This window comes from Anopheles arabiensis, chromosome 3 (assembly GCF_016920715.1).
Source record: "Anopheles arabiensis isolate DONGOLA chromosome 3, AaraD3, whole genome shotgun sequence".
NCBI classification, from domain to species: Eukaryota; Metazoa; Arthropoda; class Insecta; order Diptera; family Culicidae; genus Anopheles; species Anopheles arabiensis.
Genome location: NC_053518.1, coordinates 35,662,648 through 35,683,240, shown reverse-complemented (window position 1 = coordinate 35,683,240; position 20,593 = coordinate 35,662,648). Strand labels below are relative to the sequence as shown.

Genomic DNA, 20,593 nt, shown 5'->3' with positions numbered 1-20,593 from the left:
ACACATCAGGGAATAAGAGAAAAGAAAAGACAAAACGTTTAAGTATTAGATTCTTGGAGAGCTTACACGAAAACACGAACATTATTATGCAATTCAGGCTAAACACATCTAGTTCGGCAAGGACGAAAGAAGAGAAAAACAGAGTGGCACAGCATTGGCAAACCCGAAAGAAATGGACTTTTAATGAACCTCTACTGCAAACACAACACCACCAACTATTGTGCTATGATCCGGAAACGAAATGATCGTAAAACAACGATAATCAGTATAAGTGTCTGTTTCTCACATTAAATTGCTTATTATCTCTCTCCTAAAACGAGGATCATGTGGTGTAGTAGACAACTGGTTAGACCAGCACACTAAGGGTCGTGGGATCTAGACCAATTCTCACTTTGACAGAACGCTTGAAAAAGATTTTAAATTTTAATCCTCGGACCACGACAGTTCTTACTAATATTGTTTCTAGAAAATGTAGTCGAATTAGTTGAAACAATTTATCGTGTGATGAGATGAAGTTTAGACATTAATTTAAATATTTTCGCTTAACAACCGTGAAATGCACAGTAACTGGAGTGCACTGTGAAGAGTACTGAAAAACCATTAAAGTTGTACATTTCTTTCAACCATTAACCAAGCATTTGGCCCGTGTGTGTGTTGTACCCTGACATAATTTCCTTCTTTCGTCAATATTGAACAAACGATTGGGTTTAGCATTTGAGAGAGCATTTATGATTTGAAAAATCGCTCGTTTAGAGAATGAGTTTAGCAAGATTTGGTGGAACGACTATTCTCACCTGACGTGATTTGTGAGATGTTCTTTGCGGGTGAACTTCTTCTGGCAATAAGAACACTGGTAAGGAGTTTCGCCCGTATGCAATCTACCGGTAGGTGGTGTGTATATACACGATCATTCGACAGTAGAATCGAGTGGCGCAGAATGTGTGTGTGTGTGCGATTTTTGCATAGTATGTGTTGAATTTGGTTGATAAGATCGATTTGTTTACACACATCGTAGTAGTTCCGTAGAGGTGGTGATGGTGTAAAGTAGTTGGAGAAGAAAGTACAGATATCGAAAAATGTATTAAACAAGAAACTAACATCAACTGAATGTCTGAGAAGCACGATACCATCAAATCATTCTACCATTTCGATTAATATGTATAAATATTTGATTAACCATGATGGGAAAGAAATAAACTAAAGGTAATCTAATTTCATTCAATCGAATCGCAATCAAACTAAAATGTTACATTTCTCCCTTTCGAAACTGGATGGATTTTTGCTGGTGTGAAGTTTAACTTTGGTCGTCGTTTTTTCTCACCTGGTGTGGTTTGTTAAATGCTCTTTTCGCGTGAATTTCTTCTGGCAGTACGTACATTGGTACGGAGTTTCTCCGGTATGCAATCTGGCAAGAGTGACGATGGATAATAATACCGTAAAGAGAAGATAGTGAGACACACATAGCGGAGAGAGAGAGAGAACGATTTAAGAAATGCATGGGTACGTGGTGTGTGCTAAATAAAAAAAACACCCTCCCGAAAAAAAATCTTTTTTTGATGAACGGATGGAAACAAGAACGACAAATGGTATATGAAAGGTTTGCGCGATGCGAACTAAATTTGCTTGTTGATGATGGTTGTTATTAAACACAATTGACATACGCCTTTTAGGAAGCGGGAAAGTTTCTTTAACAAACTTTGCAGGTTAATTTCAATAACGACCACTAGAAAGCTCATTACGAAGAACATGGCATTAGAAAAGGTTGCGGGAAACCGAGACAAACTGTTGGAACGGGAGTTGATGAGATGAGTGTATGTGTTTGTGTAATAAAGCATGCTTGTTTAATTAAACTAAAACATAATGCATAATATCATTAGATGAGTTCTGACTTTTAAACTATCTACCATGAAGCAAACAAGCTACAAAAAAAGATGAATGAAACATACAGTAAATGAAACCTGTCTACAGGATGTTTTGGGTATTACAGTTAAAAACGAAAACGCAAAATGATGGGGAGGAGCAAGTGATAACTAAAACGATAAACGATCTTCTACGATCTCTTCTGCTATTTTTTCACCATTAATTTGGTAGAAAAAGAGAGCAGAATTCACCTCCACAGCAGAGGTGTCACACACTCAGTTTAAATTTTGAAAAAGATAGCGTCTGCTACCGATCAACACGATGACGGATCAGGATGATGTTAAGCCAATTCGAGCGAGAGCCCTAGCCAAATTTTGTTCGCACGAGTTTTTCGTGCAGTTTTGTGAGCCAAATGTTTAAATGGTCATTATTTCCTCTGCAAAGTCTCTGAAACTGTAGAGGCTTTGCAGGTATAGCGCGACTGGCTCAAGTCATATTTAATTCCAATTGGCCTATGGTGTGTGTGAACAATGCGGTTAGTGGTTGCGACGTGAGATGATTGTAGATGAAACATGAAACCAATGATATGAAAGCAGCATGGCGCACGCATCATGAGTCATGAGACAGCGAAATACACACCCAAACAACACACTACGAAAAATTACTAGTGAAGTTGCAGGCGATAAAAGGGGACAGGATGTGACCGGATAGAAGGGGTAAGCGGTTTGACCACCAGTGAACAACATTCATGCGAAGGAATTATTAGATTGCCGGTATGTCCCAGTTAATGTGACATTAAACACAAGAGAGAGGGAGAGAGCGCGCGTATTATCATGAAGCAAACGGATAATAGACGGTGGTATATGGATTGTTATTGTCATGTTTTTTTCCTTACAAACGCAAGATTTTCCAATGATTTTTACACGACCAAATTGTGCTGTGAATGTGCCTTGTCGCACTTATTGTTTTGTTCATCACAATGAATTTTGACAAATTTTGATTGGTAGAGTTTACCATTTCCAAAACAAACAATTTCGATGAAAACGTACGATCAATAACAAAACATTCAATTTTTCCGGTTCTATTTTTCCCCCAATACTAACACAAAAAGAAATGGGGGAAAAGGCGACAGAAGGTATGCAGACGGATGAAAACACGATTTGCACGAATGATACACACCAAAAGCAACAAATGGATGGTTGAGAGTGACACAAAGAGAGAGCGAGAGAGAGGGTGAGAAGTGTGTAGTTACAGAGCACTGCTACTAACGGAAATAAAACCATATGCAAAAGAAAAAGTTGCTAGTATTCGCGTAGTTGCTAAACAGAGGAGCTACTACTAGGCAGAGATATTGAGCTGATATATTATATAATGAAAGAGCATAGTTATGCTTCTAAACGCGATCGAATGACCCGGAAAAGGATGCGTGAGGCATGATAACATCGATAACAAAACAGCAACATCTCCCGATGATGATTTAAAAAGCTTGCAAAATCAGACAGTACAAGTTTCGACTGTTGCATGAATGGATGAATTTGTAATTCACAGCAGAGCTAAGCATAGCAACTATAATAGAATGGAGCGCAGTGAGCAGCAATGGTGGTTTAAGGATGATGGTAAGTTGTTGTGGGTGAGAAACGAGGGGTAGGGTAGAGAGTAAAATAAAAACAACGAAAAAACAATCCTAACAGTAAAACAGCAGAAATAAAGTAGGTGCTTTTTTGGTTTTGGGATGGTGGGCTTGACTTTTGATAAAGCACACCACCTAACACACACACACACACACACACACATAGTGGCGGTGGCGGCAACAACACCCTCTCTCACCTGATATGGTTCTTTAAATGTTCTTTGCGCATAAATTTCTTCTCGCAATAGGTGCAATGATAAGGAGTTTCTCCGGTGTGCAATCTGTCGAGAACGGTAGAACGAGAGGGAAGAAGAAGAGAAAAACCGGCCCAAATTTCGCCCCACGCCACTCGACGCCACACCACTCTCCACCCCTCGGGTGGGGTGGGTGGGTCGGTGGAGCGGTAGGGGTGGACCAACGTACGTGTATGTTATTCATCGATGGTTTTTTCTGTTTTGTATTTTAAAGAAGAGCACAGGAATTACATAAAAATTTCGTCGCTCGGAAAACATATGATTTGTCTTGCGCACTTGCGTTGTTTATGATGGGGGAGAGGAGGTAAGTAGTTGTTAGTGATCAGTTTCTTTTTAATAGTTACTCTCTAAAAGAAGGAAGGATGCGCGATCGATCCATTGGCAAAGGGAGAATGGGATAGGAGAGGGAAGGGTGGTGGTGATAAGTGAGATACTAATATTACCCTTGTTTACTAAGGTTCCAATTAATATACATAACGTTGCCGTCAACTGCCACAAATCTTAGTGTTAGTGAAGTATAGAGTTCTCGCTACGTATGCCAGCAATATTAATTTTAAATCGACTCAACAACAAAACAACCAATTTGTTTCTTTTGTAAAATTCAACCAGTTTTTTGGACGAAATTCAAACCAACTTTAAATACCGCGATTGAAACAAAGTGATTGTTTTATTTCGGGCCCTCCAGCTCTATTTTAAAACTAGCATTTGTCATTTCAAATCAACAATTTGTAAACCTCTCTAATTAATCTCGCTTTAGGATAGGCTCTGAGACACAGAGAGAGAGCAGGGGGAAAAGGGTAGTATAGAACAGTACATACAAGACATGACGAGGACGTGTGATTGGAGGGGGGATTCGTGTATATGTGTATTGTTTTACTAAATAAGAAAGAGCGACTTCTCTAAATAAAACGCGACTCTCGAACGACGCTCACCTTGTATGATTAGTCAAATGCTCTTTGCGCGTGAATTTCTTGTCACAATAGGTACACTGATAAGGGGTCTCGCCGGTGTGCAATCTGTCCAGAAACGAAATGAAAAGGGCAAAAGCAAAATCCAAGGCATGGGGGGGAGGGAAGGAAAAAAGGAGGTCGGAATTTTGAGGATGATTTTTTTTTCAACAGCATTGCACGGATTGTGTTGTAGTAGCAGATCGAAGATGTATTTTTGGCAAGCATATTACAGAAGGGTTGATTGTCGCGCACGAGGGGAGTGGGGGGATAGAAATGAAAAAAAAGAAAAAGAGATTGAAATAAAAGGTATCAGTAGCCTGCTTTTCTGAAGGTTTCCAGGGCTGATGTGTATGAGAGTGTCTGTCGAAAAGACACGAGCATTAGCAATACCACAGATTTATGGTTATCTTTCCTTTAGATTATAGACAGAAATTTAACGCGAATGCTTTAAAGCTAGAATTACAGGTAACATTTCGCAAACTGGGTAATTGCTACGTGCCACACGTATTTTCGAACGACACTGCACAAGCACATCACCACCACCGTCTGGCACTAATCAGTCACTGCCGATCGTCTACCGATGGAGGACGTTCGTTCTCTCTCACCTGACATGGTTGGTAAGATGTTCTTTGCGCGTGAACTTCTTTTCACAGTACGTGCACGGATAGGGAGTTTCTCCGGTGTGCAGTCTGAGATTACGTTTTTTTTTTTCATTAGAACAATAGTGTGTTTGGTTTGGTCACACGGCCGCCACGCGATCGTACACATCCGAAGGTGGAAAAATAAAAGGAAAATTAAAATTACATTTAGGAAGGGTAACAACAGGTTCACTTCTGTCTTTATAAGTATGTATCCTCGTTACTTTGAACGAATAAAACAAACCATGAAACGCAAGGATGTCAAAATTGCGCCTCGAGAGTACTTTTTAAGCCAATAGATGTTATTCTGTAAAGAGGTTCTTTAGAGGTTACATTATGCTCTGTATAGATATACTCTTTGATCAATCAATTTGAAATCGATTCAATACAAATTTATGACATATTTTGCACAATGTGTCCTTAAAAAATAGGGGCGTCACAAATTGACATCCTTCTCGTTAAATCGGCGTTTTGTTCTACTGATTCCAGCGACAGTAACTTCGGATTTTCCCATCCCAGTTCTAGTGTGTTAAAACACGATTTTCTCACCTGACGTGATTTGTAAGGTGCTCTTTGCGAGTGAATTTCTTCTCGCAGTACGTGCACTGATAGGGAGTTTCTCCGGTGTGTAATCTGGATACAGAGTGTGGTTCACGATTGGAATATCACACGCCACGAAAGACAATCCGGTGCGTGTTAGCGTATAGAAGAATTATTAGCAAAATGAGGCAGACGGTTTTGGGGGAGACGATTAGGTAGAAAGGAAATGGGAATGTGGAATGACTTAACGATAAAAGGAAGTTCTTTTTGTTTTTACCCAGCACTTGGCGGGGGAAAGTAGATCGGAGGAGAATATGGGGTGATGTTGTGGGGTTAGTTGTGTATGAGATAAAGGTGGATGATGAGAGTAAAAGGATGGCGGCCACCATTAGATAAAACATATCCAATGGGGGACACATATACAATGTATAAATTAAGTTGATCATCGATCATTGCATCCATATAACAAAGTAACAGTTGTTTAACCATTATTTTTTAATATTTCACCCTCCCGTCTAGAAGAAACTCTTGTCCATGTTCACATCATATTTCGTTGTCTACTGTAACTGATTTTATAAATCCTTTCAGCCGTTGTTAGTTGTTCACAGGCGCTATTATTTTGCAATTATGATTCTTGATTGCTGCTATCGTTTTTCGATTATGCTATAACTGTTGAGTACGGTTGCCAGACCAGCAGGAATCATGGATCGCTGAACTGGTCAAGAATAACACATCTCGACTTTATCAAGTAAACGAGGGAGGACAGGCTTTAATCACATCGGCCCTTCCTTGTACCGCAGTATTTTATATCGTTTGATCGTAGAAGAACAATAATGTAGAGAGAGAGAGAGACAGACAGACAGAGACAACAAACAATAATATCTATCCCAAAACATACAACATAAAAAAATAACAAACCAAAAAATCAACTCAAGCTGAAGGAGGTGGTAAAACGTGGTAAACAAAAAATCAAAGTTCAACAACAACACGGTGTGTCAGATGGCTAGACAACAGATTGGAAATATATATATGTTGATATTTATATATAACTGTAATATCGAGGAATGTAATGGTATATGTATAAAAATGTCCTGCAAATTGCGTTCGTTGTTGGTTGAATATTTTGTATCGAGATATATCGTGTTACATTATATCGCAGTGGATCAATTTGAAGAAAAAAAAATAGGAAAATTGCATGGCAGAAGGGAGGATATTTGGGGGGAAAAGACTGGGAGAGAGTGGGAAGTTATGGTAAAGAAAGTATGTGAATTCGAAAACAAATATGAAACATTTAATAAATCGAGAGAGCTGCAGCTGTGTCGATATGATCTGACCGATCAACAACATTGTAAGTAAATAATGGTTCACCTTTGGAATGCTTGTTTCAATTTGTTTAAAGGATACAGATAATAATTACAGTAAATATTTCATTTAATCTTTTTTCATGTATAAGTTTTCGCTGCAGATTTTAATAGCATTTTATCCATACAAGCTAAAGGTTTAAGCAATTTTCTTGTAACATAATTATAATAGTTTACTTTAAATTCGAACCACAAGCAACAGAAATAAGGAAAGGATCGGGTAAGGGAATATGTGAATGTATATATGTGTGTGTGTGAAGGGGGTGGAATGATACAAGGATATGAGATCTGATTGTCAGTAATAAACATGAACCTAATTCTTGCTTCACATTTGGACGTCAAATAAAATGTGATGCAAGAGATTGCAAGTGGTGATATAAAATACACCACACACAAACACACCGCCGTCGTAGTAGTAGTAACTGCACATACGACAAAGGTTAGGTTGTTCATTTTTTGGTTAAATTCTCATATAAGAAATGTGATATAAAATATAGGGATGGTTGGTGATACGGTTCTGTGTATTGTTTGGTGAGGTGGCATGGTGAGGGGGGACACGGACGAAGGAGAGTGGAAATTGGAGGAGGGAGAAAAATAAGACTGATGTGGAACAAGCGCTCACCTTATGTGATACGTTAATCGTTCTTTGCGGCTAAATTTTTTATCACAATATGTGCATGCGTACGGAGTCTCTCCGGTATGGATTCTGTTTGGTTTGGAAAGTGAAGAAAAAGAGTGATTTTTTTTAAACAGAAGAAAGAGAGAGAGAAGAGAGAGAGAGAAAAAAACGATTGGCATTAAAAACAATGTTGGCTAGATTTAAAAGGGAAGAATATGAGTTGTTGTTTGGTTGTTGTTTTTTGGCTATGACTTTTTTTGTTCTTTTTGCTCTATTTTTTTTTTTTAAATCGAAACTACTATTTTTTCTTCTTTTCTTTTTTGTTGCTGGTGGGGTTAGTGGTGGAAGAGTCTTTTTCGTTCTGATACTCCTGAGTTTTATTCCCTTTTTTGCTTTTACTCTATTGCTTTCATGCTTTGATATGCTGCGCTAAGGTATGAGTAATGTTTTACTATTCAAATTTGGGAGAGAAAGAAAAAAACACGCAAATACACACAAATGTGTTTTGGGTATATGTGCAAATTAAAGCGCGTATCAGAAAAGATACAAAAACTAAAGCATTCAAATAAAATGTCAAATTAAACCATTCAATTTAAAAACTGTCGAGATTGATTGCTTTAAAATAGATTAACGAACTAAATAGAATGCAAAACTAACGCTCCATATGACCCGCGTATCTTATTTGCTTACGCAAAGTGGGGAAACGGTTACATTAGAACCCATTGCGAATGGTTTAGAGAACACATTTCGCTTCAACCATAAATCAGCAGAGAGTTGAAATGATCATTTCAAAGTAATGCCTCTCTATGATAATACTTGTGCAACACTCTATGCAACAACGAAGGTAAGTTAGTCGCACAGTACACAACACAACACTAAAGAACATTACAAAGGGAAAGCACACAATTCTTTCCCGTACCCTAATAATTCCTGATCGATACAAAAAAAACCTGTGCATCTTCTTCTGCTGGGCTCTCATCTACTCGATTACACTGGGGATGGAGGAGAGTTCCTTTACCACTTATTTTGGGCTGTTATAAATGAACACTACAAGACGCATGGGGGGGGGGGAGACGCTCAATAACAACACACCGGAGGTTTTAAAGACGGTGGTAGACGACATGGTGGGGAAAAAAACACCAAAAAAACCACACAAAATCGAAACAGTAGTAATGGTAGAAGAAGTAGTATTAACAGTAGTAGCGAAGGAGCAGAAACCATGCACACGAGAGCTTCAGCTGTCGTGGCGGGTAGAGAGAGAGAGTAGTGCCAAATGTTAAGCAAGTTCACTGTTCTTCTTTTCGCAACATTTCTTCCATTTTTTTTTTGTTGGCCGATAACCTTCATTCGGGCGCACTTGTGTTTTTTTTAGTTTCTTTTAAATCGTTGTCGATTTTTCGTGTTCTTTTTGTTTTTGTTTTGCGCTGATCAAGTAAAAATTAAATCAAATGCAAACGCTCACCTTGTGTGAATCGTTAAACGCTCTCTTCTACTGAATTTCTTTTCACAATATGTGCATTGATAAGGGGTCTCTCCTGTGTGCAATCTGTAGAAGAGAAAGATATGTTGATAGAGAGAAAGAAAGACTGCGATGGGGGGAGGAGTGGTGGGCTAGGGAAGTGGTCGCTAAAGTTGGGCGAGTCGTCGAGGGAGATGGGAAGCTAGGCGCGGTGGTGGTGGGATATATAAATAGTACTGTCGGCACAGTAAAAGGGACAGAAAGAAGGGTTTCATGGGTGTAAGGGAGGCACCAGAAGAAGTAAATTTCCTTGGGCTTTCGGAAAAGAAGTAGAGTCGGGGGAACTGGGATGTGTCACCCGGGCTGTCATTGAAATTGTAGTTAAGATAGTGTTTAAAAAAGCTATCGTAGATTATAGATTACATGGTTTTTAGATGGGACAAAAGACAATTTAAATTTAAATGCACTTTTGGCATTAAACATTGCATCAAACAAATGATTACGACGCGAAGAGTACGTCAAACTGATCTTCAATATGGTTCATAGTCTGAAAATATCATACAAAGACCGAAAGATCTTATACAATGATAATAGAAACATCAACGATCAATGCAATGGGACACCAAATTAAATAATAGAACAGCATAACAGATATATATTGAGGCTGTCAGAGTATAATTAACTCTTCGAACCATCGATTAATAAATTGACAAACAGTTTTCCATTAACGAGAGAACGATCTTTAGACTTGAAACTAAACAAAAAGTGCGACACTTCCAACGCAGATAGAAAACAGCAGGAACTGGTTCTTTGGACCCAAGGAGCTCGTTTTCCCCAGTACAAGACCAATCAATTGCCAAAACGAAAACAGTATGTGCAACCACCATCATCTTCCCTACAATTCCAATGACAAAAGACTTTACCGACTCGGACCGTTAGAAGACATATGAGGGATCCATCATATCCCTAATATCCTAGAGCTACATCGATCTACGTCGGTTCTTCCGGGCGCAGAGTGACACAATAGTAAGAATGAAGGAAAGGGAGGATCGTGAAGGGAGTGTGGAAGGGAAAATGTTTCTCTTTTTCTTTGTTCATTTGTGTGCATTGGCGGCGCCCACACGCGCTTTCTTCTCTTCTGTCTCTTATTGGAGCAGTCGTGGGGGGGGGAGGCGTATGATAAAGGAGATGTAGCAGCAGCAAGAGGAGATGTGAAGAGCTCGAATACATCATCTCTTATTATCATTTTGAACAACAAACAAACAAACAAACAAACAAACGTAACGTCATAAAGGACACACACACAGACACTTTGGAGTCGTCCTTCTTTTGTGCAGAGTACACACTCCGTTGGTAAAGCGCGCGCGGCTCTTTATGTTGTGTATTCTTTTGGGGTGTACCGTAGAGGTTTGTGTGTGTGTGTTTTGGGTGGGTATGTGTGTGTGTATACGTGTGTGGGACTCTCACCTGACGTGATTAGTAAGGTGCTCTTTGCGGGCGAACTTTTTCTCGCAGTACGTGCAATGGTACGGTGTCTCTCCCGTATGCCATCTAGATCGATTTTAGCACACGTGACACACACACGTTTTGGCGCGTATGTTTTGCGTACGCGCGTGTTTTGTTGATGCCGCCGATGAAAACACATTCGTTGCGTGATTGGTAGGGAGGAAGGATAGTGGTTGTTGATGATGATGGGCAAAATTATAGGATGAAGGGAAATTTAGATGAATTTGTGTGTTTGTGAGTGTCACAGTTGGGGGAGATGATGCGCCGTAGTAGTAGCAGATTGTTGGTGACACCCGTACCCCCGAAGCACACAAACAAACACACAATGAGAGCGAGGGTTCCAGGAACGATTAGAAAGGACATTTGGAAACGGGTACGGCAGATGTCGGCAGATAACGACGAGCGGTTCAAACATTGCGGGTTTCACACGGTTTTCACGTCCCGATCGATCGGATGGTCGCGTTGTCGAGGGTTTTTGTAGTTGTTGTGCGCGCACACGGATTTGCAACCCAATCGGGGAGGAAGAAAATAAGAAGAAAAAAGAAAGAAAAACACGTTGAAAAGGCTATCGTGGAAATCGTTTACGATCGTTCGCAGCGAGACAGGGGCTGGGGCGCAAGTACAGCCGCACAGGACGCCAGAGCATGTGCATTGTGCGTGTGTCTCTGCGACGAACACGCGACGAATGCGTTTGAACGCCCGATTCGATCCTCTTTCTTTATTTTCTGTTTTTCTCTGCGTTCCTAAGAAAGTTTTAGAAGACGGGTTATATTTGCAGAAGGGTGTGGAAGTTTGTGTGTATATGTTCGCGGGTGTTATATACACACCAGATACCAACCAAGGAAGAGAGAGAGATAACATAAAACAATACTATTGAAGTTCCTTTCCTAGGCTAACCATTCACCAACATGTAAGTGCAGGTATTTCACCTTGGTTAACATAAAATAAGAAACCAATCTAATAGACGGATTTTTCTTAAACACACACACGCGTCATAAAACTCAGAATCGAGTTGAGTAGGTGGTAACATAAACAAAGTGTGTTGTAATAATTTTGTAATTTTGAGTTTGGAATAATATTCTCTTTCCACGCACAAGAATGACAGAGGGAAAAATCGTTAAACGAAACTGTTTGGATCTTCTAGGTTCGTTGTCTTGTTCGTACTTTCGCAATCTTGTTGGTGTAAACGCTACTGCCCGAATGTGTTGTGTTGTGTTTCAATTTTCCCATTGCTTTCCTTGCGAATAAGTAATATAGTGCCCAAATATAATTTTGAATTTTGAGAGGAATTTTTCAATTTTGAATGTCCACTTCTTTAAAGACACAGAGGCTTCCCCCACACACCCGCCCATCGTTATTTATTGTTTCAAAATGTATCATAAAAGTTCCTCGGCGAATCAATACATGCAAAACGAAATGTATTGATTTAGACCCTTTGTTGGCCAAATTGTTTTGCATTATATTGCATTAAATAAAGGTTTAATGAATTTTGAATGTGGGTCGTGTCACACGAGGAACAGTGACAACTTATACATTAAACTTGATGAATAGGTGTGAGTTGTTTTAGCTAAAAAGGTATGTGCCTTTATTGAAGTTCAATTGTTGGTCCGTTTAGGCCGAAATGGGGGAGGAAATGTTGCCGAATAATGGGCGGTTCTCTTGTAACGGTACTTTGTGAGAAAGAAAACGCAACGCGACACATCAAAGCCTTCAATCGTATCCGTTCCATATGGAGGACGAAAAATTAACTGTATTGTTTTTTTACAGACATTTTGCGGTCATATACATATTAAGAGCAGTCCGAAAATGAAAACTACAAAAAACAAAACCAATAAACATAATTTCTGGAGTGTTTCCGTCCGTCAAACTTTGCAGCCACAAACACAGTTTGTAAACGGTTTGTTATGGTAGGTGACACGCACAAATTAAAAGAAAAATGCCAAAAAATAACAAAAATAAGTTTGATCATTTTATGAAGCGTGCTGTGTTGTTCTTGACGTGTTAAGAATATTCAAATAAACTTAAACTCTATTGTTTCTGTGTGTACCAAACATAATTGTATACACAATTTTTATTACCACAACCACCATATCTCCAGCTATTGAAAGAAACCCAAAAAAGGAGGTTTTGCTTTGTGTCTAAATTACTTTTGCTTCTAAGAAGAAGAAAAAAAAACAAACAAAAAAGGATTCTCAGCTATAGAAGAGTAAATTATCACTGTAGTAGGTAGTATCAGTAGTTGTGGGCAATTTTTAGAGTAAATGTATAAATATAGAGCAGAAGGTTCGTTGTTAAAATATCGAAGCGGTGTGTGCTTTGGCCAAAGCGCGCTCACCTTATGTGATACGTTAAACGTTCTTTTCGGGTAAATTTCTTCTCACAATACGTGCACCGATAGGGAGTCTCTCCAGTGTGTATTCTGTTTTCGGATTAACGGGTTGAGAGCATATATATGTATAAAAATATGTAAGAAAAAAGATAGATAAAGAGAGAGAGAGAAGAAAGAGAGAAAGAGAAGGAGAGAAAAAACAATGGGACACAACATTAATTAAAAACAAACACACCAACAACATTCGGTAACGGAGAGATGGGGGAGGGTGGGCGCGCCGCGAACGGATTGTTTTGTCGCAGGCGGGAGAAAAAAGAAAGAAGTGATCTCCACCTCCGTCGGGTCTAAAAATTTAAATCTTTTTGCTTTTTGGTTTGATTTGCTTTGCTCTTGCTTGTTCTCGGGGCATATATGAGGAGGAAGGCTTCGAAGCAGTACTGCTGTTTATCGCGCGTGGGGGTTGGGTGTTGTTAATAAGTTATAATAACAGATCAAGGGTATTATTGTTGAAGTTCCTTTTCGTTAAACGAATTATTTTGTCAAAACTCATTTGTTTCAAAATTTTATACATTTTGAACCCCACATAGTGTAAAAATTATTAGCAGGCTTTACACACAACAACATTTTCTTCACTGTAAAGCATGTACATGGCCGCCTATATTATATTATCTTGAGTGTAATTTCTCCAAAGGATGTGCAAAAAGTAGTTAAATAGTTACATCTTCTTCTAAACCAGCACCCTCTGCGCTACTTAGCCATTGCGGGACAGTGTGCTACTTCTTAAAATAGTGTTTGAAATTGTGCAAGATATACTAATTAACACACCTCCATTTTTATACCGTGACTAATCCCTTAAAACCCAATTTCAAACTGTCCGGTGGAATTGGATAAAAATTTGTACAATAGTAAGAATTAAACCCGACCCCAATATAACTGTCATTAGTGCGCGTGGGACACAAAGTAAAGTAAACACTCTTTTACAGACCATCGGCGGGGCGATGGAGGTACTGCTACCGGAAGTGAAGCGGGTAAAGTAGTACACCACAAACGAGTTCCAAACCCTCCAAAAAACATTACATTTCGGTAACCATCGCAGCAAATCACATTCACTATCGAGAAAAGCTGTATCATCGAACAATTTGAACGAACAAGAGGTTAAGAATCGGGATAAAGTGATCATCCAAACAAGTCTGATTTAATGTGGCTTTCGTCAAAAGAAGACTTGGGCAACAATAAAGGAGAAACCCATGAGTTTGCGGGCGACTCTCTAAAACGCGTTACTACGAGAACCAAGAAGGATCTACACCGTTGGTGTCACCCACAGGGACACATATTCTTGCGGAGGCACACTAATAGCCTGTACGTAAAGGGGGGGGGAGGAACGGTTTCACGAAAACAGACACGACACGGGGTGTTGGTGGACGACACACAGAGGGGGCCGGCACACGATCTCTCTCTCACCTGACATGGTTGGTTAAATGCTCTTTGCGAGTGAATTTCTTGTCGCAGTAGGTACACTGGTAAGGAGTTTCGCCGGTATGTAACCTGTTGAATAGGGAGTTGAACGATAAAGGTAATGGAAGGGAAATGGGTAGAGGTAATTGGTGAGAGAAAGAAACGAGTTTTTCGATTAAACGATTCAGTTTGCATTTGCAAATGCACACTCCACAAGCGAAAGAGAACACAAAAACAATGCCTTTTTGCACAGTCTGTTTTGGAGGGCAAAAACACGAACACTCGTTCTACAGAAGAAAATTGCCATCACGAAAAATAGTTGAGTTGTGGTCTTTTTTCATAAACAAAAACCGCTGTATGATGATGGCAACCCGAAAGCCTCATTTTTTGAAGTCATTCCATCACACGACTACTACTGCAGTTTCCGTTCGACAACCACGTGACAAAAGACAGACGAGTAACAACTCTAGCGACAGAGAATGGAGAAGCAGAGGGCGGAGGGGCGGAAACGAGAGGACGAAGAAGAAATAAAAAGTGAAGGTGGAAGAGCGCAACACGTTCTTCAAGTTCAGACCACAGCATCAAAAGTATGAAAAACACGATCGCAACCCGAGAGAGAAGCAAAAAAGAAACCAGAAACAGAACAACACCTTTTCTCCTGTTTTGTTTACATCCGCGTGTGGGTGCTTTGGGTGCGTCTTCGTTCGAAGAAGAGAAGTTTGTGCGCCCGCAGCGTCAAATTGTCATCCCGCCGCCGCAGAGGTGTTTCCGGGGAGAAAATTGTACCCAAGCCATTTCGAGGAAAACAATCTAATGGGGATTATGATTGATCATTTGTGCTTGGTAGTTTTGGTAGAAATATACAGCAACCACATATTCTGGATATACAAGACTGTCGCGTGTGAGTGTGTGCCTGTTGTTGCAAGGCATCATAATCAATGGGCATATTGCTTGCACACAGGAATAGGCTCTGGGGACGACCTCAAGCATGTATAGACCTACGAAAACAAAAGACCGATAAGATGAAAAACCTTTTCCCCACTGATGAAATTCCCCGTTCGGGAAGGATACAATTTTCCGCCCTACACCACCGGCAGGACACGAACTACTACTGTCCTGTCCCCACTGTCCTGTGTGTGTGTGTTGCAGTGAGAGCAAGTGTGAAAGAAGTGCGTTTCTTTTGTTGCCTATGTTGTTAGATATGTTTTCGCAGGGGAAAAGCACAGTTTGCAGCCAAAATGGGCTCAACGACTAGAGATCCGGCTGTCGGGAGTTGTATTTCAACGTTTCCCGCATATTGCATTCGTTTAAGACTTCCGTGTTCATGTGGTTTTTAAACATGAGTCCGAAATTGAGACTACCACGGCAAACACACTTGCAAATTGGTTTGCGTTGTGTTACGATATAATGTGCGCTAAATGAGCCTTTGGGTTAAAAACGCTCTTAAGCATTAAAGTTTCAACATGCCGAACTCAACCGTATTCCCTGCACTGTACAGCTCGCGCCAACAATTAGCGCGTGTATCTCTTGCAAAGCAAACAAAACAAATCCAAATCTTTCCTACTATACTCTTCGCAGCAGCAGCAGCAGCAACAGCCAGCGGCAGCACCCGGCAGCAGAAACAAACAGAGAGATGGAGGCGCCTAGTCGTTTTCCTTTCTCTTCCCTGACTTCTACATCCCAGAGACGATGCGATCTCACCACTACTTTTGATCGAGGGGTGTTTTCGTTCTCCTCCCTTTTCCTTCGCTTTTCCTTTCAATCGACCTCTTCTTGCTCCTCCTTCTCCTCCTCCTCCTCCTCAACTGCTAAACCTTACTACTCTCTTTCCTCGCACAAAATGAAACTCTCTCATTTTGGTAGCCAATTTTCTTCGGTTCAGAACGAAAATACGGTTCCGCCACCAAGGCGTGCGATGCGTACGCGTGACCACCACCGGGAAACCCTGCGTAGCATGGGAAGAGTACGCATCGCATCGCAACAGAGCACAAAAGAGCCAAAAAGTAGCTTTCTTTTTTGTTTTTTTTCCGTAACTCTTTTCAGAGTGTGAGTGTGTGTGCACGTGAGACAGACGAAGGAAAAAGATAAATGAAAGCGATCAACAATCAGCTCACCTGACGTGGTTCGTTAAGTGTTCTTTCCGCGTGAACTTTTTCTGACAGTAAGAACATTGAAAGGGAGTCTCGCCGGTGTGCAACCTGTCGAAGAAGGGAGAGTGGGATTTTTTGTTTTAGATTAGGATAGACTTTTTGCATGTGGAAGGGGTGGGGGAGGGGTGTGCGGAAGTGTTGCCAAAAAATGAGGCAAAAATAGGCAAACACAAGCACACAGCACCGCTTCAAACATTCGTCTCCTCGTTCGATGCTAGTATAGTAAAGGTGCGAATGTTTTATTACTAAAAGGCGGGCACACATTGTTTGAAGTTAAAAAAACGGAGCGCAAACCCGTCCTCTTGAAAATATGAAAGACCCACTACTCGAAAGCAATCGCTAGTTGAAGAAGCAGAATGGCTTTAATCTGACTGCCCCTCTATTAACACTGCATTTTAACATTGAAACGTTTTTTTGCCTGCTGATAGTAATAATAGCTCTAAAACTAACTGCGCTTAATCAGCACGTTGATCCAAGGACTAAACCAAAACAGCAAAAACCGGCAGTACTCGAGAAGATCACAACTCTCTCACACATATCCCCCGAGCGCACTAGTAGAGATTGGTTTTCTACTTTCTTCTTTTTTTTTTTGTTTGTTATTGTCTAAACTTGTTCAGAGAGATCGATCATATTTTCGCAAGGACGTGTTCTGCCGCCATTTTTACTTCTTCGCGCAGATGCTCTGGAGGAGAGCGTAACTGGATAACTGATAAAGTGTAAAGGGTAAACAAAACGCAACACAAAACATGATGGCATCGACGCATTCTGGGGGAAAGAGAGGTGATGCCATCACGCTTGGAGCGATCAAAGCTCACCTGACGTGGTACGTTAAATGTTCTTTGCGAGTGAACTTCTTCTGGCAATAAGAACACTGAAAAGGTGTCTCGCCGGTGTGCAACCTGTCGAAGAAGGGAGATCAGGATGGTTTTCATTAGTAACACCGCCACTTGGAAGGAGGGCACACACAGGGGGTGGGGTCATCGCTTTTAAGCTTTGCTCCAATTTAATAGTTTTGCATGGGGAGTTGGGGGACATTGAAAACACGATGGAAATAAGGAGAAGTTGGAGTTGGTTGGAGGATCAAAGTAAAATGGAATACAAAAAAGGAGGAATAATCTCGGGATCGGATTGGGAGAAAATATGAAAGCTTGCACCGAAGCTTCTAGGCTTCGAGGATTTAACAAACAAACCGAACCACCGCAGCCGCTGCGCCGACACGAAAAAAAGGAACATACACCGCGCTTCGGACTAGAGTTATGTGTGTGGATTTGCCGTATTATACGGACTGGAAGTACAAGAGGGTATCTCTAACAGAGAGTAAGAGTGACTCTAATGTATGTCTCATACTGCTAATTTATCAAAAACTTTTGAAGCAGCGTGCTAATCTCTACCCTTCTAATCTATGATTCATTCTCAAGGTTTGAGGCCTCCGTATGAGACCTCCTATACGTTGCGAGCATTCATATTTCCCCCCCCAAGAGTCCATCCCATGGCATGTGGGAACTTGGAGGAAAAAGCAGATCGACGGCACCACTCATCAAACACTGAACGGGCGGCTTAATCTGCATAGATGATTTGAAGTATGTCACAACGAAGGAAAATTCCTCTCCGGCGGGACATTAAGAACTGGGAATGCATTCGTAGCAGAGAAAGGAGCAAGGAATAAGGATGATCAGAGGAACTTCGGGAGTGTTTTCAGTGTGTGTACTTAGTAACTTTGAGCGATCAAAGCTCACCTGACGTGGTTTGTTAAATGTTCTTTCCGCGTGAACTTTTTCTGACAGTAAGAACATTGAAAAGGAGTCTCGCCGGTGTGCAACCTGTCGAGAAGAATGAAGAGCGGTATGGTTTTGGATTAGTACACAAAAAAACGCTACCGTTGTTACAAACACACAGAGTGCTTCCTAGTACGAACACAACTTGTTGGACGGACGACCCAAACGGACACGAGAGAGAGAGAGCGAGAGAGGATTCTAGAGCACCGAGGAACACAAACAACCAGATACAACCTCCGCCTGCCTTTGGACGAATCGACTAATCAAACGACTGTGCAGAAGTTCTTGGGGAAGAGATCAATGGGTGAAAGTGAGACAAGCTTAGAACTCATGTAACGTGAACAGCACACACTCAACGTTGAAGCGATAATATGACATACTGGAGGGAAAAGGGTAAGATTTTCGACCATTTTGGAGGACACGGCACACACGGTCAGGACTGACAAAATTCCGGCATATCGTCTCAGAACAGTGCATAATAAATCCCTCTCTTTGATGTTTTAAATTACCACCAAAATTTCACAGAAAAATGTTCAATTTTCATGTATCAAGTAGCAGCACACCATTGGCCATCCTGTAAAGGAAAGTTTTGATTAGGACATTTTTGTAAACACAACTGAGTGTCTCCGCGCCTCAGGGTTGATATAATATTAACGCTGATGATGAGCTGAAAAGTTAACTGGTTGTTTGTATAAAGATATATCTTTACATCTGCCGTGGGAACCGGAACCGGGTATTAAAGAATCGAAAATCTGCAATAATTTCAAGATAGTTTGTGTTCAATATCTCCTTGCTGAAGGCACATGAGGTAACTCCAAGGAACAACAAACGCTTCTCTGTCTGTTTAGCTAAACAACACATGAAACAATCGCTCACCTCGTGTGATTAGTCAAATGCTCTTTGCGAGTGAACTTCTTCTCGCAGTAAGTGCACTGAAATGGAGTTTCGCCGGTATGCAATCTGCATCGGTTGATATGTGTAAAAGGATTGAGAGTGATAAGGGCGGTGTTTATAGCACATTTCGATTCAGAGGTAAATATTGGTGACGTGGTGTTGATTGACAGTACAGTTTTGTAAATGATTGTGAGACAGATATATCGATATTTTTACACAGGCGGCAGCACAGCAGCACGCAGTGGCATCGGGAAGGATAAAGAGTTCGATGAAAAATAGAAAAGAGAAAAGAGAAAACAACAAAAAAGCATCTATTAGAAAACTGTCCAATTGTCCACGAAAGGATGACTGGAACCAAAGCATGCCCCCAGGGGGAGAGAAAAGGAGGAATGGTGGGATTTTCTTGTTATTGAATGAGAATTCCTCATTGCATCAACAACAAAAATTAATTTAATGAAATATTTGTGGAATGAATCTTATGATTTTTGTTGTTGCATTTTTGCAGATTTTCAAATTAACGACCCCGTGTATCGCACCACCCTTCCCAATTTCATTTTCAAAGGAGGGGTTAAACATATGGAACAGATATTTGGAAGGAACAAAAGTTCATCTTCTTTTTTTCTTAATCTCTCACTTCCTTCCACGGCTCATATGTCTCTCCTCAGCGTCCCCCATATACGCACGGGACAAAAGAGAGCCACAAACCGAGTAATTCGTTTTATAAAAAAAGAGTAATTTTGATTCTTTGTTTAGGCCGAAACAATAGATGCAATATTGGGGCGCCATTTGGGTGTTGTTTCGTAGAAAATTCTGTTCTACCGGAAACAAAAGCAAAAAAATGCGGCTCTTCTCCTCTCCCTATCGGATGGGGAGGGTGTGCTGCGGGCAGGGGGCGCAACCGGGGTTCGGTTTTTTTTTGTTTCACACATCATACACACATAAAAAGTGTCTCCCCCAAAAAACATGGAAGCAATCAATAGCAAGAAGAAAAGGAAGCATTCTCTCACCTGACATGATTGGTAAGGTGTTCTTTTCTCGTAAACTTCTTCCCGCAGTATGTGCACTGGTAGGGTGTTTCGCCTGTGTGCAATCTGTTCGAGGAAGATACAAAGAGAGAGAGAGAGAGAAAGGGAAAAGAGAGAAACAGCGTGAATCAATCAAAGATATCCTTGG

The 20,593-nt window shown here is 40.6% G+C and overlaps 1 protein-coding gene across 50 annotated transcripts in view; it reads right to left on the bottom strand.

The window, feature by feature from the left end:
• LOC120901287 (zinc finger protein 420) overlaps nucleotides 1-20,593 on the bottom strand; it is a 68,262-nt gene that overhangs the window by 22,378 nt on the left and 25,291 nt on the right. For 14 of the 50 annotated variants that reach the window (XM_040309022.1, XM_040309031.1, XM_040309041.1 and 11 more), the window contains exons 9-24: nucleotides 20,428-20,511; nucleotides 19,403-19,486; nucleotides 18,488-18,571; nucleotides 17,567-17,650; nucleotides 16,716-16,799; nucleotides 14,608-14,691; nucleotides 13,153-13,236; nucleotides 10,779-10,862; nucleotides 9,315-9,398; nucleotides 7,856-7,939; nucleotides 5,882-5,965; nucleotides 5,300-5,383; nucleotides 4,677-4,760; nucleotides 3,688-3,771; nucleotides 1,322-1,405; nucleotides 795-878 (exon numbers count right to left, since the gene is read on the bottom strand). In XM_040309022.1, coding sequence (XP_040164956.1) covers nucleotides 795-878; nucleotides 1,322-1,405; nucleotides 3,688-3,771; nucleotides 4,677-4,760; nucleotides 5,300-5,383; nucleotides 5,882-5,965; nucleotides 7,856-7,939; nucleotides 9,315-9,398; nucleotides 10,779-10,862; nucleotides 13,153-13,236; nucleotides 14,608-14,691; nucleotides 16,716-16,799; nucleotides 17,567-17,650; nucleotides 18,488-18,571; nucleotides 19,403-19,486; nucleotides 20,428-20,511 — 1,344 coding nt within the window. The remainder of the gene's footprint in view (nucleotides 1-794; nucleotides 879-1,321; nucleotides 1,406-3,687; nucleotides 3,772-4,676; nucleotides 4,761-5,299; nucleotides 5,384-5,881; nucleotides 5,966-7,855; nucleotides 7,940-9,314; nucleotides 9,399-10,778; nucleotides 10,863-13,152; nucleotides 13,237-14,607; nucleotides 14,692-16,715; nucleotides 16,800-17,566; nucleotides 17,651-18,487; nucleotides 18,572-19,402; nucleotides 19,487-20,427; nucleotides 20,512-20,593) is intronic. The other 36 variants (XM_040309053.1, XM_040309061.1, XM_040309059.1 and 33 more) reach the window with 30 other exon arrangements.